Source organism: Rattus rattus, chromosome 11, assembly GCF_011064425.1.
Source record: "Rattus rattus isolate New Zealand chromosome 11, Rrattus_CSIRO_v1, whole genome shotgun sequence".
NCBI lineage: Eukaryota > Metazoa > Chordata > Mammalia > Rodentia > Muridae > Rattus > Rattus rattus.
This window is the reverse complement of record NC_046164.1, coordinates 93,553,181-93,580,767: the sequence shown is the minus strand read 5'-3', so window position 1 is coordinate 93,580,767 and position 27,587 is coordinate 93,553,181. Positions and strand designations below refer to the sequence as shown.

General features: G+C 40.4%; 1 protein-coding gene across 1 annotated transcript in view; it reads left to right on the top strand.

Moving 5' to 3' along the window:
* Nucleotides 1-27,587, top strand: part of Usp34 (ubiquitin specific peptidase 34) — a 188,289-nt gene that overhangs the window by 48,011 nt on the left and 112,691 nt on the right. Inside the window, exons 7-18 of the mRNA XM_032915874.1 lie at nucleotides 2,516-2,708; nucleotides 4,539-4,600; nucleotides 7,781-7,862; nucleotides 7,943-8,035; nucleotides 16,494-16,619; nucleotides 16,772-16,901; nucleotides 18,504-18,539; nucleotides 18,933-19,063; nucleotides 19,444-20,177; nucleotides 23,270-23,484; nucleotides 25,210-25,325; nucleotides 25,411-25,538. Of these exons, the coding sequence (XP_032771765.1) occupies nucleotides 2,516-2,708; nucleotides 4,539-4,600; nucleotides 7,781-7,862; nucleotides 7,943-8,035; nucleotides 16,494-16,619; nucleotides 16,772-16,901; nucleotides 18,504-18,539; nucleotides 18,933-19,063; nucleotides 19,444-20,177; nucleotides 23,270-23,484; nucleotides 25,210-25,325; nucleotides 25,411-25,538 (2,046 nt within the window). The remainder of the gene's footprint in view (nucleotides 1-2,515; nucleotides 2,709-4,538; nucleotides 4,601-7,780; nucleotides 7,863-7,942; nucleotides 8,036-16,493; nucleotides 16,620-16,771; nucleotides 16,902-18,503; nucleotides 18,540-18,932; nucleotides 19,064-19,443; nucleotides 20,178-23,269; nucleotides 23,485-25,209; nucleotides 25,326-25,410; nucleotides 25,539-27,587) is intronic.

The window sequence follows — 27,587 nt, the reverse complement described above, 5'->3', positions numbered from 1 at the left end:
GGAAAACTTCACAAAGGATGGGAACCAGCTAATCATGTGGTGTCAGGATCATGTTCTAGGAAAACAAACTGCAGGGACAAAGACTCAGAAATGTCTGACATAGGGGATCTGGAAGTGTATGGTGTGAGCCTGCTGTGTAAGGAAGGGAGGGTGTGTTTAGGATATAAGGTATAGTGTTTAGCAAGGGCAGGTTATTCAGATCCCTGTAGGTTATTCAGATCCTGCAGCATTCGGGATTACCAGTGAGGCAGATGAGTCATAATGGTTTTCAAAAGACCAATTTGGCTTTTAATAAAGTTCACATTTTAAACTAGAAACTAAGGGACTAGTTTAAAAGTCCAGTGTCTTGTAGATAGAAATTACATTAATTATACCCAGATTATTGATGGCTATATTGAAAATAGATACATTAAGTGAAAATAAAGTCACTAAGGTTAGCGATGGTGGGGCTGTACAGAACAAGGAAAGTGCAGGGCTGGAGAGATATCTCAGGGATTAGAGCACCGGCTGCTCTTGCAAAGGACTTGGGGTCAATTTCTAGCACCCCCATGGTGGTTCATAGCCATCAGTAATTTCAGTTTCAATTTCATGCATTCTTCTGACCTCCATGGGCACCAAGCATGGGCATGTTACCTATACATACATGCAGGCAAAACACACATAAAACGAATAAGTCTAATTTAAAAAAAACTTAAAGAAAAAAGAAAAAGTAACATTACAGATGACACAAATACCCACCCCTTCTCAGATTTTTCTTTCGCTCTGGATATCATTAACAGTGACCCAAAGACTGTGAAAGCTTAGGTAAGACTCTACACTCCTTTTGAGTCATTAATATGATGTTGGCAAATTGAAAGCATGAGCTTCAAGTTCAGAAGAAAGTCACTTAGTTGTTGTTAGAAACGAATTTCTAGGTTTCATTGACCAGCCAGCCATTCAGGGAGCTGGATTTAATTCCCATAACTGTGACACAGTTCTAGGGTAACTGACGACACCCTCTTCTGGCATTTTGAGACACCAAGTATACACATGGTTCTCAGACATACAAACAGGCAAAACAGATCCATAAGATAAGTAAGTAAGTGGGTAGATAAGTAGAGGATATGCATAGAGCAGCTAAGGAGGATATCCCATATTGACCTCTGCCCTCCATACGTACGAATGGTTGTGTATACACAGGCACATAATACATACACCACACTCATACACACATGAAAACCTCGCCCCACCCCACTGTCAGCATGATAGCAGTATTCAGAAACCAGTAGAGCAAATGAGGTCACTTAAAGAGAAAAGAAAGAAAATATAGGCGAGTCTAGGGTTAAGCCCTGTGTGAGTTGCTTTTGCTATGTAAGCAAACAGCTGCGCCCCTCTCCCCCCATCCTTAGTGTTTTAAAGTAAGGGGTGTTTATTATTTCTCATACTTGGCAGGAGCGGTAAGTCAACTATTTGGCCTGGTTGGCTGAAGCTGCATGATTGAGGATAGCCTTGTTCTGTGACTAGCAGCCTAATGGGTGTTAGCAAACAGGCCGCTCAGTCATGTTTGGTAGTTACTTGATGGGAGCTGGTCAGTCAGAGACTATTCTTCATGACGCCGTCTGATCTGTGCTCTTCTTTCGATGGCAGGACAGACTGTAGCAGTAGAGGACAAGCTCCATAGCTCCAAGCTTTCCTATATCCGATTGCTTGTTGATGCCTCCTTGGCATCACATTGTAAACACTTGTACATATGACATTGAGAGGCATGTGTGACATGTTTACAGATCTCAAGATGTTGAAAGGTTGGATAACAGAAGTTAACACCTACCGATGTGAGCGAGGTCCTGACAGACTTCTTTTTACAGAATCATATGTTTATTGGTTTTTAGAAGAAAAACAAAAAACTCCAGTGCTTTGAATGCATATCTTAACAGTGTTTGCCAGTGCTTAGGAAGGAAATGTGCTGTTTCTTATGAAGTCAGCTGGTAATTACTAAAACCGGAACTGTAGTATGACAGGTTTTAGAGAGTGACAAGGCACTATGGAGCACCAAATGATAAATGACTTGGTTCTTTGCGATTGTGAATCTAAGCAATGTCATGTTTTCACAATTAAGAGGTTTTTAAAGTTTTAAGTAAAATAGTTTAAATTGCAGCTAGGTAGATGGCTTAGTGGACGGAAGTAGTTGAAGTCTGATGCCCTGAGTTCCGTCCACTGTGACCCATGTAAGTGGCAGTAAGAGCCAACTCCATAAGTTGTCTTTGCCCTCCACACCCATGTTGGGGTACACCCCCACAGACCACGCACACAGTAAATAATGTAAACCTTTAAGTTAAAAGTAAATGCGGGGTTGGGGATTTAGCTCAGTGGTAGAGCGCTTGCCTAGGAAGCACAAGGCCCTGGGTTCAGTCCCCAGCTCCGGGGAAAGTAAATGCAAAGATTCCAGGGATCTGATATTTAAGTGGAGATTTGCAGCAGAGGCTTGTTGATGGATACCTGTTGGTGAGCCCGTGTGCTTTCTGTTTTGAACCCTTAGGTATTTATGCAAGCTCTCTGATCAGGAGTTACGACAGAGTGCGGCTCGCAATATGGCTGACCTAATGTGGAGTACAGTGAAAGAGCCATTGGATACAACACTGTGCTTTGATAAGGAAAGTCTAGACCTTGCATTTAAGTACTTTATGTCACCAACTCTGACCATGAGGTTGGCTGGATTGAGTCAGATAACAGTAAGCAATGTTTCCTTTGTTTTCTGGTAACTCTTTTGTTTGCTTGCTAGATAAACATAACGATGATACCAGAGAAGGACTTTTATTTTGCTAGGCGTAATGCATGGATTATTTTGTATTGCCTTCACAGATAATTTCTGTTTTTTCCTTATTTTAAAAATGACATCAGTGAGGACTAAAGAAACGGCCCAGTGGCTAAGAGCATTTGCTGCCCTTGAGTGGACCTGGTTTGAGTCTCATTATCCATGACATCTTAGGCCTTTTTTATGGTTTATAAAATAAAAATAAAATTTCAAAACTAAGAGTGAAACTTTGATTTATGCTTTGATTTGTTTGATCTAAAAAATAAGATCAGGGTCTCACCATTGTTACAGTTGACTTTGCATTGTTCACTCAGCCAGTGTCTTACTATATTGTCAAAGCTGGCCTTGAATTCCTCCTGCACTCAGGCGCCAGCTACCTGCTTTGCCTTGGATTATAAGTGTACCAGCACACCTATTTCCAGTTCTGTGTGTGTGTGTGTGTGTGTGTGTGTGTGTGTGTGTGTGTGTGTGTGTGTGTGTGTGCGCGCGCGCGTGCGTATTCATGTGAGTGAAGGGCAGAGGTTGATACCTGTGACTTCCTCAGTTGCTTTCTCATTTTGATGTAGATTCTCTTAATGAATCTGAAGTGCATGTGTTTAACTGGGGTGGGTGGCCACTAAATCCTGGGCACTCCTCTTGGCCACGCCTGCAGCATGGTGACGACAGTTATGTGCTGTTGTATCCAGCTTTGTTGCTGTTGGATCCACATTGAGGCTCTTAGGCCTGCACAGCAAGCACTACTGAGCGGTTGCCTGGGCTCATACGACCGTGCTGTGTGGTGGTCCCAGACCAATCTGAACTCACCATGTACTGAGGCTGGTTTGGAATGCCTGATCCTTCTGCTTGGACATCCTGGCTGCTGAGATTGCAGCCACAGCTGGCTGTTCTTAAATTATTATATTATTATTGTTTGTTAAGAAAAAAATCTTGAATTTGATCCAAGTTTTGGCTATATAGCCCAGGATGGCTTTAAACATAGAATTTCCTGCTTCTGCCTCTTGAGTATTTGAATCACAGGTGTGCACACAGTGACCTGTTTAGTGGTTCTCATGTCATCTCACCTGCATAAGACAGTGACTTAAGAGAGCAGTAGTTGGCAGTGAGCTAATTTTCAGGCAGAGGCCGCAGTTCACTGAGTAGCAGGCACATTTAACTCTGCTGTCAAGTACTACTTAAAGTGGGTGACTCTTAAACCTGTGTGTTTGAATCTGTAGAGGTGGGGATAGGTGAGGACCGAGTGTCGCATAAGCAGTTTGCTGGGGACAGGAAGTTGACTCCTTTAGAACGGGTGTACCCTCAGTTTCCTCTGCTCCTTGCTGGCTTTACTCTTTTTGGAGCATGAAAATGTAAAGTGATCTGGCTTACTTAGGTGTTGGGTTTGTAAATACAGAAAGTGTTTCTGCCGTTTTTCTCAGGTAAATCTCGAGCCAGCATGGCCTCCAAAGCCTTTGCTGAGACTTGTCTGTCCTGACAGATAGTGTTCTGACTCGATCGGACTGACCTCTTTTTTTCCATACTCAGCTTTATTTTCTTGAATGTGTTTAATGAGATGAAGCATAAATATTTCTATTGCAAATAATTTTAGTATTTAACATGTTAATTAGTATACTCATAGTTTTATGTCTTCTATTTTATGAATGCAGTCATGTCACTTGTGTTTTATATATGTAATGGGTTTGTTTCTTGCCACTTGCTAACAGTTTTGTTGTTAAAAGGACAAACCTTAATTTCTTTTCTTTAATCTTAGAATCAGCTTCACACTTTCAATGATGTGTGCAATAACGAATCATTGGTATCAGACACAGAAACGTAAGTAGGAACATTAGTTAATACAGAGTTATACATTTGAAAAAAAAAGTCTAAACCCTTGGTTGTCCTGGAACTCACTGTGTAGACCAGGTTGGCCTCAGATCTGTCTACTTCTGTCTTCTAAATACTGGGATCAAAGGTGTGTGCCACCATGCCTTGGCTGAAGTATACCGATTTGTTATTGTTTATATACAGATAGAGTTCTCAACTTTATTTGACTTTTAAGTGTTTATTGGAAATTTAATTTTTATGGAACAATATGTTCAAACTTGTGTTTCAGGATGCATGTACTTAACTGCTAGACGGGTTAATGGTGAGGAGCAGTTGCTTGTCTCCCAGAGATCCATGTCAGTTGACTGACGTTGCAACAAACTGCAACTCAAGGGACCCCATGCACTCCTCTGGCCTCCATGAGCCAGTGTGCACACATGCACATCCCACCAGAGGAGTATATGTTAGTTAAAAAATCTTTAAGAAAAACAAACAAACACTGGAGCTAGAGAGATGGACTAGGAGTTGAGAGCACTTGCTTCCCGTGTTCTTGTTCACTTCTTGGTACCATTTTTGGGTAACTTCATCTCCAGGGAGTCAGCACTCTGGACTTCCACAGACATGCTCACACACATAGACTGAGCTGGCGAGCAGCTCAGACACGTGAAGCAGGGATGGGTGTGGCAGTACACGCTGTGATTCTGACATTGGTAGGTAGACAAGGGAGGATCCTGGGTTTCCCAACAAATGTGAGAGTCAAGGAGCATGTGTGGACACACTAAAGCCACAGTGAATGTTACCTGGGCACTACTCAGTGCTAATAAACAATGCCGTACCAAGGAGACGCCCCTCAAGCTAAACACAAACCGACTGTCATGACACTCAATCTTAATCACCACCCGTCACGAAAAGTGCCGTCATATATTCCAAAGGCTGGCACATGAATGAAACTAGTAGTTTAAAAGTAGAAAATATCCAGATACCAATCACAGTTGAGTAGAGAAAGAAAACCATAAACAATGTAATGATATTTAGCTATAAAAGAATGCATGCTGCATACTACAATATAAACTTAATAAATGGATAAACAGTGTAGTATACTGGCATGATGTAATACTATTAGGGAATGAGAAATACATACTACCATTTAATGAGCCTGGTAAATGTATAGAAAATTTGAATTATTCATTCTGGAGAGATGGTTCAACAGTTAAGAGCACGTAGGTTTTTCTAGAAGACCTAAGTTTGGTTCACAAACCCACATGGGGTGGCTCGAACCCACTGTAACTCGAGCTGGAAAGAGTCAGTTGCCCTCTTTGGTCTCCACAGGCACTAGGCAGGCACACTCATTTGTCTACACAGACACACCCACACATCTATACTTAAAAAACGTTTGCTTAATTTACATCATGAAACAACACCATTCAGATTAAAAGAGAATGAAACTCAGTGATAGAGGTCTTGTCCTACATGGCAAGGTCCTGTGTTTAAATCGCACCACCAAAAAGCAAATAGGAAAGGATTATGAATATAAGTTAAAATAGAAGCCTGGGAAATAGGCAAAGTATGGTATGTATTATGTCATAAATAAAACTAAACACAAGCCAACAGGATTGTAGGGCTGGAGAGGGCTCTGTTTGTTCAGGTCTGGGCTCATAAACCTAAGGACTGGAGTTTGGATCTCCAGTCTAGTTAGAACACCAAATGGGCCCTGTTGGAGCCCCGTGCTAGGAAGGCAAACTGGATGATTGGAGTAATTGAATGGTGAGCGCTTGTTTCAGTACACTAGATAGAGGGCAGTTAGCTAAGATAACCTGGCATAAACCTGTAGGCTCCACACATGGGTTTGCCCATATATGTGCATACATAGATCCACACAACACAGACATAATACAAGTGTAGCACACACCAGAAGAGGGCATCGGATCCCGTTACAGAAGGTCGTGAGCCACCATGTGGTTGCTGGGAATTAAACTCAGGACCTCTGGAAGAGCAGTCAGTGATCTTAACCGCTGAGCCATCTCTCCAGCCCAGAAATTTTTTTTTTTTAAAGATTTATTTATTTATTGTATATAAGTACACTGTAGCTGTCTTCAGACACACCAGAAGAGGGCATCAGATCTCATTACAGATGGTTGCGAGCCACCATGTGGTTGCTGGGATTTGAACTCAGGACCTTAGGAAGAGCAGTCAGTGCTCTTAACCACTGAGCCATCTCTCCAGCCCAGAAATGTTTTTTAAATCCATTGAAAACATTTCATTTAAAATAGGTGAAATCAGTATGTGTGATATGTCTATCTTAAATAAAGTTTTAAAAAAATACCCAGTTTGGTCTTCAACAGTAGTCATACATTGTATTTTTATTTGTTCTAATTTTCTCACTGTTTATATTGTTTCTTACCAGGGTGTACTATCTTTATCTACTAGTCCTTAAAAGGAAGGATAAATGTTTATTCTAAAAATGATTCACCTTGGCCCAAAAGTAACCCAACAATTTCTTTTGTTTGCTTTTATTGAGCCGATAGTCAGTGTGTTGCTCTGGGTAACCCAGAACTGCTTGCTGTAGAACATGAGGGCCTCCAATGTAAGGTGATCTCCTTGTTCTCCTGAGGGCTAGGGTTGAGAGTTTATTTTGATGAATTTCATATGTTAATTATCAAAACTTAGTTTTATGGATCATATCTGTAGTAGATCTACACAGAAATAGTTAAAATATATTGGCAGTATTGATTTTTTTCTTTCTACTTTACCATTATCTGTGAATGGCTTACCTCTTCATGGATCAGTTCTTCATTAGTATTAGGAAGGAGCATGCAGTTTGTTCTTGGGTACAATCCGTCATGCTCATCTCTTAGGTAACTCCTTCCTACTTTGCTTAACTCCTTACAGAAGGGTATGGGGAAATCTTTTCTAAATGCTACTCTTTTCCCAGTGCCTACTGTGGAAATTAATTCATAGACACAAAGTTCTCATCTCAGGAGTTGGTGGCGTTACCTTAATTTTTCAAGTGATAATTGTTTATAAGTTCACGGAATGTGATGATTGTTACGTTTCCGTTCAGTTATGATTTGTAGTACTATGAAACGTTTTTATAATTCTTTGTACTGTATGGAAGTTTTCTGTGGTGTCTTCCTTTTTTACCCATGGGAAAAGGCTTTAAATATCATTTTCTCAATCATTTGGTTCTAGGTCCATTGCAAAAGAACTTGCAGACTGGCTTATTAGCAACAGTGTAATAGAGCACATATTTGGACCAAATCTACACATTGAGGTTTGTAGACAACTGGATTTTTTCTTAATTGTATACAGAGAGGCTTACAAAGCTAACTATACCATGTTTTCCTCTCGTAGATTATCAAGCAGTGCCAAGTGATTTTGAATTTCTTGGCGGCAGAGGGACGACTCAGTACTCAGCATATCGACTGCATTTGGGCCGCAGCACAGGTAACGCTTACGTTCCTTACTTACTCAATGTTTTCTTATAATGCTTCAAATGCTACTGTTTTATAAGAGGAGACCAAGAAATGGGAAAGATGTGACAGGAACTCACATCAGTTTTAATAAAGAGTCATTTTCCTATTATTCCCATTTATAAAAGGTCAGTGAACCCTTATATCACGATACCATGATTGTTTTATATTTTTTTCCTGTGATGGCTTACCTGCCTTCCCTCCCCTGCTCTTCCCTTTCCTCCACACCAGGGTCTTACTGTGTAGCCCTGGGTGGCTCTCCTCTGCCTGCTGTTGGGATTACTTTCACCAGCATGCCTGGATGTGTGCTGTTGTCTTCTTTTCTTTACCTTTTGAGTTACTCTGTATCCATCTCTGTGCTTCAGGAATGTGTAATGTAACAGTGTGGTTAGTGTGGCTGGAGAGGTGGCTCAGAGGCTACAACACTCGCTACTAGAGGACTGCTGTGCTGGTTCCCAGACCCATGCCAAGTGGCTCACCAACGCTTATAGCCGTCTCAGAGGATCTGACACCCTATTATAGCGTCTGAAAGTACACACACACACACACACACACACACACACACACACACACACACACACACACACCCCATAAAAAACAAAAGCAGAACAAAAACCAAAAACCCAGTAGGCATTCCCTTAGTTTCTATATGATGTCTGCCCTACATCCCCGTGATTACCAGAGTATTTGGCACTTTCCATGCACCTTCGTCTCTGAAGCAGCTTTCTTATCCTTAGTGCTGACAGATAGACATACACAGCTCACTATTTATATTTTTTCTTTCTCTTGATTTTACAGGTAATGCATGCCAACAGACAAGTGTTCATTTCTTGTGTCATTTTGCTTTATTTTTTTCTGGCAACGTTGCTGTGTAGTTTAAGGTACCCTGGAACTAAACTTTCCTTAACTTCCCGAATGCGGGGATTATAGATATAAGAACAGCTTAAAATCAGTTAAATCAGTTTAGTCAGCTTGTCTGTCTGTCTCTGTCTATCTCATTTATCATTGTATATTTTTCAAGAGATTTATTTTGAGTTTATATGTGTGTGAGCCTGGATGAAAATATAAATATAAATATATATACATATATACACACACACTCATATATATATATACACACATATACATACATACATACATACATATATGTATATGTATGTATGTATGTATATATATATACCATGTGTGTTCAGAAGCCTGTAGAGGCAAAAACAAAAAAAGGAATAATGGTGTCAGATCTCCGGGAATCAGAGTTACAGGCAGTTGTGAGCTTCTCCGTTGGTGCTGGGAGCTGAATCTAGGGACTCTGCAAGGGGAGTATGTGCTGTTAATTAGGGAGCCATCTCTCTAGCCACTTAATAGTCTTTTTAAGTCTCTGATATGCCATAATTTAGGTGGAAAATAATCAGTCCCATTCTCGGACAGATGGCTCAGAGGTTAAGAGCACTGGCTGCTCTTCAAGAGGTCCCGAGTTCAAATCCTAGTAACCACACGGTGGCTCACAACCATCTGTAATGGTATCTGATGCCCTCTTCTGCTGTGTCTGTAGACAGCTACAGTGTACTCATATAGAATAAATAAACCTTAAAAACATTTCCATCACTTCAGAAAGGTGTACTTATATATGATGAATAAATAAGTCCTCTTTTTAAAGGAGAGTGAGGTAGTGTGTGGTAGTTGCTCCTTCTGTGTCCAAAGCTGTTGTGTAGTAGCAGCTCCTACTGCAGCAGGACTGACAGGGAAGCAGGTCGCGCTTTCTTCTTCCTAACAGGGCAGGGCAGTGCCGCTCCGTCCTTAGCTCACTATGCATTGCCATTAAGCTTGGTTTTTATTTCTTTTGCAAATTTCATGGATGAGAAGATATTAGTATCTTATTTTGCACTTATTGTATTTTTTTTTTTTTTTGTAGTTTTTTTCTGACAGTTTCTCTGTGTTGCACTTATTGTATTATGAAAGGAGTTGATAGCTTTTATTTTCTGGAAATATCTCTTTATATTCTTTGATGTTTATTAGTTGCCTTGTTTGAATATTCTTTTTAAACATTTATTTGAGGGAGGGGGCACATATGCCATGGCATACACACGAGGTCAAAGAAAAGCTTATGGGAGTTCATCTTAGTGGCCCAGCCTTTGATTTTGTGTGTGTGTGTGTGTGTGTGTGTGTGTGTGTGTGTGTGTGTGTGTTCCATATTCCAACCCAATGTCTCCTGTATCTAGTGTTCTCTAAAGTTTATCATGTTAGTATGTGTGTGTGTGTCCTGTCTGGGGTGAACGCCACATGATTGATGGGGTTCCAGGTGCCCAGAGGCTTTGGATTGCTTAAAACTGAGTGATAGGGAGATAAGAGCTGTCTGAAGTGGGTGCTGGGAACAGATCTTTAGTTCCTTCAGTTCTCTGAAAGAATAAGTCCTCTTAACCCTTGAGCCATCTCTCCAGCGCTTATGTCTACACTAAAGTTTGTGATTTCAGAATTGTGATTGAATGTTTTTTTGGCCTGTGACATTTGTGTCATAAAATCCTTTTACTAGCTGGGCAGTGTCTGCACACACCTTTAATCCCAGCAACCAGAGCCAGAGGCTGGCAGGTCTGTGAGTTCAAGGCCAGCTGAATGTACAGAGTGGCTACAGAGAAACCCAGTCTAAAAAAAAAAAAAAAAAAACAAGAAAATAAAACAAAATAAGAAAGGATAAACTGCTTTTATTCCTCTAAGATTATAAAACAATTAAATTACCCTTTAGAATTAAATGTCGATTTTTCCTATGTATTTTTTGTTAGTATTTTATACTTTTTATCTTGGATATAACTGAAATTTATCTTGGTTTAAGGAAACGTACATAATCCTTTTTTTTGTCATTTTATGTATTTTTCCCAGACTCATTTGTTCAGAAACTCATCCTTTTCTCAGTGACCTGAGGCACCTATTTAACTGAGGCTATTTGCATAGTCGTGGTGTATACCAGGGATTGCTGACTTTATGGGCTCTTCTTTCTCTCATCTTTACTTTTTACCTAACCCACATCTCTCCTTAGTGCAGTGGTTCTTAACCTTCCTAATGATACAGTTCCTCGTGTCATGGTGACCCACAACCATAAAGTTATGTTTGTTTCTACTACATGACTGTACTTTTGCTTCTGTTATGAATTGTAATATAAACGTGTTTTCTGATGGTCTTATGCTTCCCTGGTAAAAGGGCATTTGACCTCCAAAGGGGTCTCCCCCACAGATTGAGAAACACCGCTCTAGGATCTTGTATATTTAACACCATCTTCTCTCTGTGTAGGCCTGGTTGCTCAGGAACTGACCATGTAGACCAGGTGTCCCTCAGACCTTAGAGATTTGCCGACTTGAACCTCCCAGTTCTGGGATTAAGGCCATCTGACATAACCTTCTCTATTTTACTTCATCTGTTTGCTATGAAGTCTGCTGTGTCAACTCTTAGAATACTGATCCACGTCTTTTCCCAGTTGCATTTGCTTGGAATGTCTCTGTTCATCCTAAAACAATGTCTGGCTTTGATGGTGAGGCATTTTTCTTGGGGACACAAATACTTGCAGCCTGGCTTGTCATCTAATCTGCTAGTTGTTTTTTTTTTTAAATTAAAATAGGTTATATGTATTAATTTTTTACCAGTTTGTATAGCTGTGCACCAAATGCATCCAGTACCCATGGGAATCTAGAATTGATTATTGATCCCTAAGATTGGAGTTCTAGGCAGTTGTGAGCCACCATGAGAGTTCTAAGAATCAACCCCAGGTCCTTTGGAAGACCATCTAGTGCTCTTAACCACTAAGCCATCTCTCAAGCTCTAACTTCGTTCTTTTTTTATTTGGAGAATTAAAACCATTAATATGTATTGTTAATTGTGGAAGGTCTTCAGTAACACTTCATTTTCTGTTGATTTTTATAGTTTTCAGTGTTTTACTAATCTTCATTTAACTATAGTTGCAACTTTTTAATTTTTAAATTTCCCTTATAACTTTGAGTATGTTTATTATTCTCTTTAATTAGTTCTCTGGGATGTCCTCTTTACAGCTGTCTTATGGTCATAGCTATCTTTTGAAAAGACTGCTTTTATCCTGTAATATTTTTCTTTTCCCATCATTATGACAGTTTTCCTGGGTATGGTAGCCTGAGTTGATAATTGTGGTCATTAGAACCTGAAATGAGCATTTCTCTGCCGTTCTGAGTTTTCAGATTCCTGTTCCTGTGACAGGGCTACATTTATAAGAGCCTTACAGCTTTCCACATTTTAAAAAGAATTCTTGTATTTAATATTTTTTTTTCTTTTGTAGCTGGGGACCGAACCCAGGGCCTTGCGCTTCCTAGGCAAGCGCTTACCACTGAGCTAAATCCCCAACTCCTGTATTTAATTTAGTTACATGCTGTGGGTTACTGTGTCGTTCGCTTGTTTCTGGCCTGTGTATCGTTGCTCTTCTGTATGTCTCTGTACACCAGTGGGCCTTTGCTCATGCGGACTGTTCGCAGATTTTTCTTTTGCTTTTACTGAAAATATTTTCTATCCTTTATGTTAGTTTTTTAGTTTAAATTCCTGTTTGCCAGATATTACAGTACTGATCCTTCCCTTTTCCTTCTGCGTTGTATATTCATAGATTGGGTTTTCTCATGGTATTTGACAGGTTTACTGTTCACAGTTTAAATGCTTTTTTCTTACCTGAACACAGCTCTTACTCCAGCTTCTTTTTAAGCTCTGATGTTCTGTCCTCTGTTTGGTCCATTCTGCCTGTGAGACTTTCTAATGACTTCTGCTTATGTTACTGAATTTTGTTTTTAGCATCATTTAGTCTCTTTCTCAATATCTCTTTATTGAATTTCATTTTTATATCCTGTATTGGCTTCTTTATTGTATTTCAGTGTGTGTTATTTTGAAAGCCATACAGGAATTTATGTTCTTTTTCGTTTCTTTGGAAAAAAAAGAAACAAAACAAAAACTGTTCTTTTAATTCTTTAGGATTTTGTCCAAGCAGCCCTAATTTTAGGCCATTGGGGATTTTGGAGAAGTGTTGTGATGCTTGTCTTCTTTGACACAATATGTTTTTGTTTGTTTCTTTGTTTAAAATATATTTAGAGTTTATTATTCCAGTTAATACAGATTTTAAGCCTAGGGCTAAGAGAAAGAGAAGTGCTCGGTAGAAAGTAAGATGGACTTGAGGATATGGGTGTAGCATTCGCAAAGGCGGGTTGCCTCCTTTTAACCATTAAGTTTCTTTTCTCTTTTTTGGTTTGTTTTATGTGTGTGGATGTTTTCCTGTCTATGTACTGTTTGCATGCCCGGTCCTCCCAGAGGCTAGGAAGGGACTGTAGGAGTCCCTGGAACTAGAATGACAGGAGGTGGTGAGTTCGGTGAGAGTCACTCTCTGGAAGAGCAGCTAGTGGTCTGAACCACTGAGTCATTTCTCCAGCTCACACTTTTAATTCTTTTGACTTATTTTGTATAGACTTTCAACCAGTCCATTCCCATTTGGTGGTCATTAATGTGTCCTTACTAGTTTTGGGAAGGGGGGCTCATTTTGCCTTGGTTTTCCATGTAATTGCTTTGTAGAGAAGTTATTTTGGATTTTTGGTTTTCTTTTAATTCCGAACATGTGGTGTATTCAAGTGTATTTTTGTTTGTTTACCTGTAGCTATGCACAGGTATATGCACATGAAGGCCTGAGGGCTGTATGAGGTGTATTTTTCACTAACTCTCTACCTGTGATTGGTCTGTCTGTCCATCCATCCATCTGTCTGTCCCTCCCTTCTTTCTGATTCATGGTCTTGCATTTACTCTGGCGCTCACTCAGTCAGGCAGACTAGCTTGGCCCGCAATCCCTGGGGACTTTCTTGTCTCTTGGCTGGTTTTAGGATTACAGGTGTCTGCTGTGCCTGGTTTTTATGTGGAGGCTTGGGATCTGAACTCTTGTTGTCATGCCTGGGATGCATATGTATTCTTTATTGACTGAATCCTTTGCAAGGGTAGTAAGTGTTGTTAACCCACGAGCTGTCTCTCCAGCCCTGATTTCTTTCTTGTAGCTCATACCTATCTCTGAACCCCCATAGTATGTTTTGAGAAATACCCAAATAGTGTATTTTTTTCATTCCAGCTATTGTAATTTTGATCTCTAGGTGTTCTCTTTAACTTTTTGTTTTGTAATTCCCTAGTGATGATCTTTGTTCAAACACTGTATTGTTGAAGTTTTTTTTTTTAATCCCTTTTATTTGACTGTTGGGAAGGGCATATGTATGGAGAACAAATTGCAGAAATGAGTTCTCTCTGTACACCATTAGGTATTGAGGATTGATGAGGTTCTCAGGCTTGGCTCAAGCACATGTAGCTGTCATCGATCATCTTGCTGGTCTTTTTTTTTTTTTTTTAAAGATCTATTTATGTATATGTAAGTACACTGTCGCTGTCTTCAGACACACCAGAAGAGGGCATCAGATCCCATTACAGATGGTTGTGAGCCACCATGTGGTTGCTGGGATTTGAACTCAGGACCTCTGGAAGAGCAGTCAGTGCTCTTAACCACTGAGCCATCTCTCCAGCCCCATCTTGCTGGTCTTACATGTTTTGCATGCTTCATTTACCCTTAAAAGTGTGTGTGCGCGAGTGTGTGTTTGTGTACACTAAGAGAGATAGGCGTAGCTCTTATCCCCCAAACTCCCCTGTGTGTGTGTGTGTGTGTGTGTGTGTGTGTGTGTGTGTGTGTGTGTGTGTGTGTGTGTGTGTGTGTGTGTGTGTGGGATGAACAGATTTATGACGTGCCCTGGCTGGCCTGGAACTTGATCTGTAAACCAGGCTGGTTTGGAAATCACAGAGATCCACCTCCTTTTGCTTTTCAAGTATTGGGATTAAGGATATGTGCCACTCTTGTGCTTTAGAAAGGTTTTATAATGTAGGTGTTGAAAATAGTCTTTGTCCAGTTGCTGTAACGATGGTAAGCCTTCTGGAATAGAATTGTCCTGTCCTCTTCTCTCCTCTTCCGTCCCCTCCCTTCCCCTCCCCTCTTCTCTCTTTCCGTCTTCTTTTTCTCTTCCCCTTTTCTTGGTGAGGCAGTAAGTATTTCATGAGCCCAAGCTTGTCTCAGACTATGCAGTAGCCACAACCGATTTTACTCTTTCTTAAGATAGGCCTGTGCCCTAGCCTAACTGTATACATTAACCTGGTGACCTTACTGTTTCTTTGTGTAACCTGTGACTTTGTTGTCATTCATTGATAGAATGTCTGACTTTCTGTACTTTTTTTTTTTTTTTTTGGAGCTGGGGGACCCGAACCCAGGGCCTTGCGCAAGCTAGGCAAGCGCTCTACCACTGAGCAAATCCCCAACCCGACTTTCTGTACTTTTTACAATTGGATTTCATAAAATACAGACCTAAACTGGGGCCTATAATGAATGCTTTTTTGCCTCTTATGAAATTTTATAATTTTTTCCTTTGGATATTTTCATCTGAAGATAAGATATTTTATTACCAGGGTTGGGGATTTGGCTCAGTGGTAGAAGCTTGCCTGGGAAGCGCAAGGTCCGGGGTTGGGCCCCCACCCCAGAAAAAAAAAAAAAAAAAGATATTTTATTACCAAAATTAAATTCGATATGTAAATTATATAAAATACTAACTATGACATTCATGATTAATATTACATTTTTCTTGTGTATATTAGATTTGTACTTTTTATTAAACAGATTTTTTCTTATCATTTTGTTTAGTCTTGAATCATTTTTATAAGAATTTCTAGTAGTTCTTTTTTTTTTTTTTTTTTTTTTTGGTTCTTTTTTTTTCAGAGCTGGGACCGAACCCAGGGCCTTGCGCTTCCTAGGCAAGCGCTCTACCACTGAGCTAAATCCCCAACCCCTCTAGTAGTTCTTTAGAAATTGTTAAATATTTGTAAAACTTTAGTAATCAGAATATAATCTACCTGGAAACATTTTGCTTGTTATTTGTTTTGTTGGTTTTGTTTTTTCAAATCACTTTTTAAACATTTCATTATTTTTATGTATGTGGATATTTTGCCTGCATGTATGTCTGCACACTACATGTCACTCCATGTGTGCAGTGCCCAACAGAGGCCAGAGGAGGCTTCGGATTCCCTGGGACTGGAGATACATTGATGGCCGTGTGGGCGCTGAGAACTGAGCCCTGGGCCTCTGCACGAGCAGCCAGGTGCTGAGCAAGGGCTGAGCCGTCTCTCCAGTCCCCGTCTTTGCTTTAATTGCCAATATTATAGCCATCATTCTTATTATTGGGGATCAAGCCCAGGGTTTCACACTCTATGCGTATGTTTCCCCAGTCCCTTCTGTTTTTTATGTTATTGGCATTGATACTAGGATTTCTTTTTCCAGTGTATGAAATGTTTGTTGATTTTTCAACCTGGTTTTTTTATGTCAGTTGGTTAGTTTACTTGGGGCACTTTGTTAAATGTTTGTCTCTTTGTTTCAGCTGAAACACTGTAGTCGGTATATTCATGACTTATTCCCTTCACTCATCAAGAACCTGGATCCTGTGCCACTTAGACATTTACTCAATCTGGTCTCAGCTCTTGAGCCGAGCGTTCATACTGAGCAGGTAATAGATACATGAGGACACTGTGCTTTGTCTTCTGTGGTCGCTTCACTTGAGTTCATGTACTGTTTTAATGCCATTTCGGTTTTTAAAAAAAATGTTAAATTTCTTAGATTTCTGACCCAGAGCCGCTAACCCTAATCTCTCTCTTTTAGACACTGTACTTGGCATCCATGTTAATTAAAGCTTTGTGGAATAATGCACTTGCAGCTAAGGCTCAGCTATCTAAGCAGAGTTCTTTTGCATCTTTGTTAAACACTAATATGCCCATTGGAAATAAGAAAGGTGAGTCAAGCATGTTGTAGTTTGAAGTAAGTTGTTCCCATTTTGAGTTATTACTAAGGTGTCAGGTATTTTCTGCTAGTACATTTGTTCACTCCTCATCTGAGTGCTCAGTGTTCACTCCTCATCTGAGTGCTCAGTGTTCACTCCTCATCTGAGTGCTCAGTGTTCACTCCTCATCTGAGTGCTCAGTGTACAGTCCTCATCTGAGTGCTCAGTGTACAGTCCTCATCTGAGTGCTCAGTGTTCACTCCTCATCTGAGTGCTCAGTGTTCACTCCTCATCTGAGTGCTCAGTGTTCACTCCTCATCTGAGTGCTCAGTGTTCACTCCTCATCTGAGTGCTCAGTGTTCACTCCTCATCTGAGTGCTCAGTGTACAGTCCTCATCTGAGTGCTCAGTGTTCACTCCTCATCTGAGTGCTCAGTGTTCACTCCTCATCTGAGTGCTCAGTGTACAGTCCTCATCTGAGTGCTCAGTGTTCACTCCTCATCTGAGTGCTCAGTGTACAGTCCTCATCTGAGTGCTCAGTGTTCACTCATCTGAGTGCTCACTCATCTGAGTGCTCAGTGTACAGTCCTCATCTGAGTGCTTAGTGTACAGTCCTCATCTGAGTGCTCAGTGTACAGTCCTCATCTGAGTGCTCAGTGTTTACTCCTCATCTGAGTGCTCAGTGTACAGTCCTCATCTGAGTGCTCAGTGTACAGTCCTCATCTGAGTGCTCAGTGTACAGTCCTCATCTGAGTGCTCAGTGTTTACTCCTCATCTGAGTGCTCAGTGTACAGTCCTCATCTGAGTGCTCAGTGTACAGTCCTCATCTGAGTGCTCAGTGTTCACTCCTCATCTGAGTGCTCAGGAGGCTCCAAACCTCACAACTCTGTGGTAAAGACTGTTCTCACACATCAGAAGTCTACATCCTTACTGATGTGGCTGCTGACTGTCTAGTCAGAAGTGCACTACAAGTAGTATGTAAAGAACCTGTAGGCTGTGTTTGTAAGCCATGAAACGGACGTTTGTGTAAGAAGTATGTGAATCAAAAACGAATTTTTTGTTCAGACTTCTAAAATTCTAGAATAAACACAATCTGAGACACATTAAAATCACATGTATTTCAGATAAAAGATTGTCAACATGTACTCACTAGTTCATCTTCACTCAGTGCTGTGTTTGGGATAGGAACCTATCCCTGTGTATCAGGCTGTGTATCAGACAACTAAGAAAGCATGTCTGGGTACTGTTCTTTGCTGAACCTGTAAACAATGTATATTTTCAGACGATAGTAAATTTTTTCATGGTTAATTTTTCTTTCCTTTGGAAAAGGAACAAAATGTTTTGTTAAGTAATTTTAAGACTAGAACACAGCAGTTCCACCTTTGGAGTTTTTCTAACTTCTTGGTTGCATGTATGGGTGACTTTGAAGGAGTTTCTAAAAGTTTATATACTCTAAGTTTTCTTTTGACATATACTTCTGTTCTAGAATTTTCTGTGCAGGCACCCACAATAATGGGCTTCCTTAACTGTGTCTTACTTACATAAACGTCTGTGCTATCTCAGAGAAGCTCAGTCACTTAGAATGTTTCCCTCCTGTTTTTTCCTTTTCCTTCAGAGGAAGAAGAGCTTAGAAGAGCAGCTCCTTCACCTTGTAAGTCGAGCCTTAGAAATGCATGGCAGTGTGACTTTGGAGTTCTGGTGATCTTTGAGCTTGTTGATCTTATGTAGTATGAATTTTTCAGTTTATGCTACAGTCACAATATTTTGAGAAAAAGACATATTTTTAAACTATAAACTATTCTTTTAAAAAAAAAAATCTCTCTTGCAGTAGTCCTAAGCCTTCTAGACCGCAAACAGCTATACCAGTGAGCTATAGCCCCACACTTCCTCTTACCAGTTTTATTTAAAATCATTAGTATTTAGAGGTTTTATTTTTGGCCGCTTAGCATAAGCTTCGATAAATAATTCAAGGAATCAAAGCATGGTATCCTATCAGATGTATGCTAATTCAAATCAGAAACTAAAATGTAGAATTTATTTTTAGGGTCCCCTGCAGCAAGTCCTCAAAGTAGTGATAACAGTGACACTCATCAGAGTGGAGCCAGTGACATTGAAATGGATGAGCAGCTCATCAATAGAAACAAGCACGTGCAGCAGCGCCTGTCGGACACAGAGGTGAGGACGTCTCTGAGAGACGTAAAGATAGGTGCCGTTTGTTCTTTGAACTGACAGTGTAAATACCATCCTGGCATAGGACTTTTGATGGTTTTGGAGGTTTATATTTATTTTGTAGTGTTTAAAGAAGCATGGCGGGGCTGTTGTCAGCATTTTTAAAAAGTATGTTGTGGGGCTCAAAAGGTAGTGCAGAAGTAAAGGCCCTTCCCACCAAGACGGAGCCACAGTGGAAGAGAACCAACTCCTGCAAACTGTCTGTCTGCCACATGCATGCCCCAACACACGTGCATACAGACACTCAGAATCAATAAGATCAGATTAGCCAGTCTCTTTCTTGTTAGCTGGTGTGAAATTTTAATTGTATTTGTCTGTAAATACAGGAATCCATGCAAGGGAGCTCTGATGAAACCGCCAACAGTGGCGAGGATGGAAGCAGTGGCCCTGGCAGCAGTAGTGGGCAGAGTGACGGGTCGAGCCATGAAGTCAACTCAAGCCATGCAAGCCAGTCTGCGGGGAGCCCTGGAAGTGAGCTGCAATCCGAAGACATCGCAGACATTGAGGCCCTTAAAGAAGAGGAAGAGGAGGAGGAGGAGGAGGAAGAAGAGGAAGAGGAAGAAGAAGATGAAGAAGAAGAAGAAGATGAAGAAGAAGAAGAAGAAGATGATGACGATGACGATCATGCTCACAATCCTCCCAAAAATGCTTGTGGAACAGAACTACGGAACAGAAAGTTAGAAAACCAGGCAGCCATCTGCTTGGGGGAATCCCAAGCCACATCTGAAAGGAATGGGACACATGGAGGAGCAGGAAAGGACCTGGTGTTTAACACTGAGCCCTTGCCGTCCGTGGATAACCGAATACGAATGCTAGATGCCTGTGCTCACTCTGAAGACCCAGAACATGATATTTCAGGGGAAATGAGTTCTGCTCACATAGCACAAGGTTCTCAGGAGTCTTGCATCACCCGAAGTGGGGACTTCCTTGGGGAGACTATTGGGAATGAGTTGTTTAATTGTCGGCAGTTCATTGGTCCACAGCATCACCACCACCACCACCACCACCACCACCACCATCACCACCACCACCACCACCACCACCACCACCACCACGATGGGTAAGCAGGCTTAAAAATAAATACCTAGTTTGTATTTCTTTTAGTGAACTATTGCTAGTATTTATTCAATTGCTATTTATTTTAGTTAAATACTATTTAGGAGTGATATAATGCAAAATATAAATGCAACTTTCAAATAGGTAATATTAAATTTTATTGTCAGCTTAAAAAAATGCAAAACAAAGGCTAAGAATATGATTGTTGCTAGTGTACCCCAAGGCCCTTGGTTCACTCCACAACATTGAAAAAAGGAAGGCTCATTTTAGTTGCATATTTTATTTAAGCAATACTTAAAAGATGGTAAATACAGAACCAGTACAAAACTGGAGCACTTGGTGCTTTCTGTTTAAGCAGTGCATAGTGCATGTCTGTCTGCTTTCGCAAAGCTGGGAATTAAGTCCAGTACTTTGCTTGTGCTGTGTAAGCATCTCCTTCGCTGTGTTCTTGGCTCCCCTCAGTGTATATGCTAGCATCACAGTACATCTGTGTAATGGCCACAGGTGCACAGCAGATACTGTACCAGACAGCATAAATTTGGATCTCCCCAACTCTTTGTAGCAATTTTCTGAAAGCACATGTAAGACCACGTGTGGAAATTCAGATTAAATGTTGATGAAAAACATCAATCTTCTAATTTTAGGTTATTAGTAAGGATGGTTGCAGTAATAGGTTTTGTATTTGTGAAGTATATCTATGGTATTTCCTTTTTTTTTTTTTTTTTTTTTTTCCCGGAGCTGGGGACCGAACCCAGGGCCTTGTGCTTCCTAGGCAAGCGCTCTACCACTGAGCTAAATCCCCAACCCCATATCTATGGTATTTAATAGTAAGTTCTCTTATTTGCGGAATTAAGTAGGATGAAGTTCTTAAATTTTTTAGTTTCCTCCCTCCTTGTCTTCTTCCTTCTTTCTCCTTCTCTTCCTCTCCTCCTCCTTCTCTTTCTCCTCTTTCTCCTCCTTTTCTTCCTCTTCTTCCTCCTCCTCCTTTTATTCTTCTTTGAGACAGTATCTAGTCCGGCTGCCTCTGCTTGGGGTTTTACAGTCTTGTGCCTGGAAACCTTTGTTAGAAAAACAAAGCAAACAGCAACAACAGGAGCTCCTATGGGTTTGCTTGTGAGAATTCCATGAGTTATTCTTTTTCTTTTCTTTCTTTCTTTCTTTTTTTTTTTTTTTTTTGGTGCTGGGGACCGAACCCAGGGCCTTGCATTTGCTAGGCAAGCGCTCTACCACTGAGCTAAATCCCCAACCCTGAGAATTCCATGAACTATTATGCTTGCCACAAATATGTAATTAACTTTTCACCTGTGGTCTATTGTCAGTGTAAGTAGATATATTTGGGTTGATGGTGAGAGGTAAATGTTTGGTTTGTCGGACTCAGAATATATTTCTAAGAGAGAATTACTATTTTTCCAAATTTCCCAAAATTCAGTTAAGTGAACTGTATATATGTAACTTTCCTTTTTTTGTTGTAAAGGTATTCAAGTTTTTCAGACACTGTTTCTTTAGTTTTTTAATAATGTATTTATTTTTAGTTTATGTGCAGTGGTGCTTCCCCTGCAAGTGGTATGTCCCCTGGAACTGGAGTTACAGGCAGTTGTGAGCTACCATATAGGTGTTGAGAATTGAACCTGAGTCCTTTGGAAGAGTAGACAGCGCTCTTAACTGCTGAGCTATCAGATCAAGACAGTGTCTCTTATTTTTGTCACTATGCATATTTCGAACCAGAGGACTCTTCTGTTTTGAGCTTATGTCGGCCTGAGTGCCTCTCGGATGTTGTTTTTGCTTTTGTAGCATCCTCAATTCCTGTCTGAAGACGCCAGTATCTCTCATTTGTAACAAGAACAGGATAAACATGTAGATAGGCATTGTGTAATTATCCCTGTGGGAGCTAAATCAGCACTGATGAAAACATTTTCTTACTGCCTCACACAGATGTGTACGTTACCAACTGTCCCTAGCAGTGCTGATGATGACCCAACAGGTAGTGCATGGTAAAGCTAAGGCGCAGGGAGGACATTGCCTTTCAAAGATTAGATGTTGTCCATAGTAATAATATTTTAAATGTCCACCTCTCAAGTTTTAATAATTGCATTTCTCCTGAGGCCTTTTCCATAATCTATAGTATCAACCCTGAATCAACCCTGAACCTTGCTTTGTTTTCATTTTGTCTTTGATATCTTGAAAAGAACACATGTGGTATTGCTTAGAAATATGTGCCGCTCCAATGGAGCTTTGTCGAAGTTAGTTGGAGACTGGAAGTTTTTTGGTGGTGCTGAGGGTTAAGTGCAGGGCATTGTCCGTGTTAAGTTTGTGGTGTGCTGTTGATCCATGCTTTTCAGTCTTCCTCAGGTAATGTCGAGTCTACCTAGATTCTGCCTCCCTCACACTGCTCTATTTGTCTCTGCTCTCTCATTTGAGAATGCACTTTCATGAACAAATACAAACAACCTATTTGGTTTCACTATGAATTTAAATTTATATGATAGTATATATAAGTATTAATAATATTATTTAAGGGCTGGAGAGATGGCTCAGCGGTTAAGAGCACCCAACTGCTCTTCCAGAGGTCATGAGTTCAATTCCCAGCAACCACATGGTGGCTCACAACCATCTGTAAAGAGATCTGATGCCCTCTTCTGGTGTGTCTGAAGACAGCTACAGTGTATTTATATATAATAAATAAATAAATAAATAAATATATTTAAAAAATAATATTATTTAAAATACCTTCTGATTATAATAATAATTTGTGCTAAATGTTACAGAAAAGAGTTAGAGAAGTTTATAGCAAGGCATAGTGCTGTACAACCTCCATTTCAGTAGTTGGGAGGCTGAGGCAGGTGGGTCTCTGAGTTTGAGGCTGGGCTGCTCTACAGGGCGAGTTCCAGGAAACCCAGAGCCACACAGGGAGACTGCCTTGAAAAACCAAAACCATGCTTGTGATGTGTGGTGAAATTACAGTTTCAAGGGCTCTCACACAGCTCAGGGGTAAGAGTGCTTGCATAGCCTGCAGTAGGACCTGAATTTAATCCCTCGCATCCCCCCCTCCTAAAACAAGGTTTGTAGTTACTGTTTATGTTTTTCCGTGTCTTGTAGACATATGGTTGACGATATGCTAAGTGCAGATGATGTCAGCTGCAGTAGCTCGCAGGTCAGTGCAAAATCAGAAAAAAACATGGCTGATTTTGATGGTGAAGAATCTGGATGTGAAGAGGAACTAGTTCAGATAAATTCACATGCAGAACTAACATCTCATCTCCAACAACATCTTCCCAATTTAGCATCAATTTACCATGAGCATCTTAGTCAAGGTAAGTAAATATGACTGCGTTCAAAGCAGGACTCATTTAACCACATGGCTAAAAATAATGAACTGTTACTGTTATGTTTAAGTGGTTTTGCTAAAATAATTTGAACAATAGCTTTTTCTCAAGAGACTAAAATCATTCTGATTGCTTCATCCTGGATATAGATGAGACCTTTTATTTTGAGGTGCTGGAGTCGTATAGAAAAGGGTTCTTTATATTGTTAGCAATTATTCTGCCATTGGATCTATATTTTTATCAAGTATGTTCAACTGTGAAAGGCAGTGCGTATTAATGATAAGTAAAATATATTTTGGAAATGTGATTATAATAGAGCTTCTTTTAACTTTTTTTTTTTTTTTTTGGTTCTTTTTTTCGGAGCTGGGGACCGAACCCAGGGCCTTGTGCTTCCTAGGCAAGCGCTCTACCACTGAGCCAAATCCCCAACCCCAATAGAGCTTCTTTTTAGTAATTTAGAACCCATAGATAAATACAACATGAGAGATCTTCACAAAAGTGTATGGTTCCATTTATATGATATGTCTAGAGTGATCAGATCTATAGAGAAACGTACAGATTGCTTGGAGTTAGTGAGGGCTGGGAAGATAAGAAAACATCACTGCTAAAAACAAGGGTTTTTTTCACCTGGTAATGAAATGATTAGTCAGATCACCTTAAATTGAACTTGAAAGTAATAAGACCACACCTGATTTGGAGAAACATTTTATTAGAAAGTTTTATTTGGAAATTGGAATCTTTAGATTAAATTTGAAGTAAATCATCCAATTTGTATTTTTAAAAAGATTTATTTTAATTTTTTTTCCTTTGGAGTGTGGGAGTTTGGCCTGCATGTATGTCTGTATGCAATGTGCATTCATTGCTGGTGGAGGTTATAAGAGGGTGTCAGATCCCTAGGGATTGGAGTTAACAAAATAGTTGTGAACCACTACCACATACGTGTGTGCTGGCAATCAGACCTGGCTCCCCTAGAATAGCAGTTAGTGCTTTTCCCTCTTTCTCCTTTTTTTGCCTGAGGTGTACTGGGGGTTGGTAGTAGCAGGGTCTCCCCATAACCTTGCTGGCTTGGAACTTGCAGAAATCTACATGTCTCTTCATCTGAGTGGGGGAGGGAAAGGTGTGTGCTGTGCTCTGCCCCGCCCCGCCCCGCCCCGCCCCTTTCCCTTCCCTACACCTTCCTCCTTTTCTCCCTCCCCTACCCCTTCCCACAACACAGGTTTTATTTTTGTTGATTGGTTGTTTTGTTTGTCAAAATCGGGTGTCTCTGTGTAGCCCTGTCTGTCCTGTAACCCTGCCTCTGCCTCCTGCGTGCTGGGACTGAAGGCAGTGCAAACTCTTTTGGCAAACTAAGGATAAGGCTTTGAAGTGTTATACCAAAGGACATCTGCTGGAGTGTTCAGTTAATAAAGTCTCATTTTATATGTCATGTATATGCTTCATGAGTTCTAGGTATTCATAGAGTTCTTTTGATATGATTCATATTTATATATAATATATATCTTATTTATTAAAAATAGAGAAAATAGAAATGAAAACTACTATTTTACCTTAGCCTTCACTGTAAACACACCTATTGATGTTCATTCATTAGTGAGAGAACTGTGTTGGATATATTTTATAATGTCAGAATTTATCGTTAAAGTTTTGTTAGGATTTGCTAATTTGTAAATTCTGTAATTTCTGGTTACATTCAGCTGTCTTGCTTCCTTTTAGGCCCTGCAGTTCATAAACATCAATTTAGTAGCAATGCTGTGACAGATATTAATTTGGATAATGTTTGCAAGAAAGGAAATACTTTATTGTGGGATATAGTGCAAGATGATGATGCGGTAAGTTGTACACAAATCCAAAGGACATAAAATTTACAGCAAAATCCAATCAGGATAAGTAGTAACTACATGTGTTTTTTTGTAGATTAATCTTTCTGAAGGATTAATAAATGAGGCAGAGAAACTTCTCTGTTCTTTGGTTTGTTGGTTTACGGATCGACAGATTCGAATGAGATTCATTGAAGGCTGCCTTGAAAATTTAGGGAACAACAGGTAAAGACGGATTCCAATTTTTTTCTTGTTGAACAGCAGTGTTTTTTGTGCCTTTGTAGAGAATAGGTGTACTGTCCATGTTCTGTTGAGGGATGTTTTTTCGCACAAGGTCAATACTTAACACTCAGTGGTAGTTCTCTTTTTAAATTCAGCATCCAGGTTAGCTTATCTCTAATATAAAGGAAAGGGATGTAACATTTTTTTTTATTTTAAAAAAAATGGTCTGCATGTACTTATTTTCAAGATAATGAGAGTTGTGGTACTTTCACACACGGCCTAAAGTCTCTGCTCCTGGCAGCAGCTGCGCTTCCTTTGTCTTCAAACCGTGTTGTCCTTGAGCTTCCTTACCTGTATGTAAAGAAGTTATGTCAGTGAGATTAGCATCTGACGTGTACACATTCAGAAACCTTTGTTCTAAGGAGATGAAGTTGGGGCTTATTGTTTGCTTTTGTTTATTTTCCCCTTTGGTCTCACGTCTGTAGAGTATGAAAGAATTAGGTTAGGGACTCATGGAGGTCAGTACATAATGTAAAGTTTTTATGTGTCATTCATACTCCAATAAAGTAGATTTCTACAAAGTACAGCATGCTATATATTGTCACCCACGCCTGTTAGCCCACATCTTTAGAGGCTGGGACAGAAGGATTGTGGATTTGAGTCTGGTCTGGAACACACTGAAACCATGACTGAGGTGTGGCGAGCGAGGTTGGTAAGAGAGGTCCTCTCTGACGTGCACTACCCACTTCTCCAGCCTCTGCCATTAACCCGCACTGGACGAGCTGCATCTGGACCGTGGTTTCCAGTGCACAGCAGCTTTCTTGGTGCAGTGCTGTGACGTGCGTTTGGAAGTAGGAGCGAGGGCAGAGTGTGAAGAGGCTGCTGCCGAGGCTGACAGCCATCTTCCCTGTGACCAGCAGTGGCGGAGGAGGTCAGGCTTTAGAGAGGTTACCTCTGACCTCGGAGTGTGCGGGTTCGTTGTGGCAAGCGGATCCTACGCACAAACACACGAGCTAAGTGTAGCTAGTGTTTTTGAGAAAGTGTCTATTACTATTAGGCGTGTTAGTGGTTTGCCTGTCTGTATGTCTGCACCATGGCAGTGTCTGGGGTCTGTACAGGTCAGAAGTGGGTATAGGATCCCCTGGACCTGCAGTCCTGTGGCTCTGAGCCACCCTATGAGTGTGAGGGATGGAAGAGCATCCAGGGCTTTAACCACTGAGCTGTCTCTCAGGACAGTCTTTCTCTTCTTAAAAAACTGTCATGGAAATTGTATTCAATATACAATTCTGAAATTTGCTTTTGTGATTTATGATGATATTTTTCTCAAAATATTTTTTGTTTTTTCATTGATTTTATTTTTGTAAAGACAAGTGAAATTGGTGTGTTTTTAGTCTTATGCCAGCTTTTTTTTTTTTTAAATGAAAAATAAAATCAGCATGTGCACGGTCTCTTTTATTCCCATTGACACATACATTATATACAGTATATAAAACCAGTTATTCTGCGCCAGTGAGATGAACCAGTAGGTAAAAGCACACGATGCCAGGCCTGAAGCCTGAGTTTTATCTCTAGGACCCAAACCATGCTTCCTCTGCCTACAGCTTATCGATTGATCTTCACATACATGCTTTGACTCAGGTGTGAGTGCGCACATGCAAGCAGCTGTCTATATAGTTTTTACTTACACACATGTACACACAGGCACACACACACCCACGCACACACACATACACACACACGCACACACACGCACACACAAACACCCACACCCACGCATACACACACACACACATGCACACATACATACCCACATACACACATGCACACACACACACAGCTATTCTTCAGGAAGCTTGAGAGAGGACTGTTTAATGATGATTCTGGATTTTAGACTGTAGATACAGCTTAGGTGATAGAGTGCTTGCTTAGTTTGTACAAACAAACCTAGGGTTGATATCCGGCACCTGAGCCAGGGCCAGGGGCTCCCAGGCAGCATTCAGGCTATCAGGCTTGCTTGATAAGAGCTTTTCCTTACTGAGCCATCTTATTAGC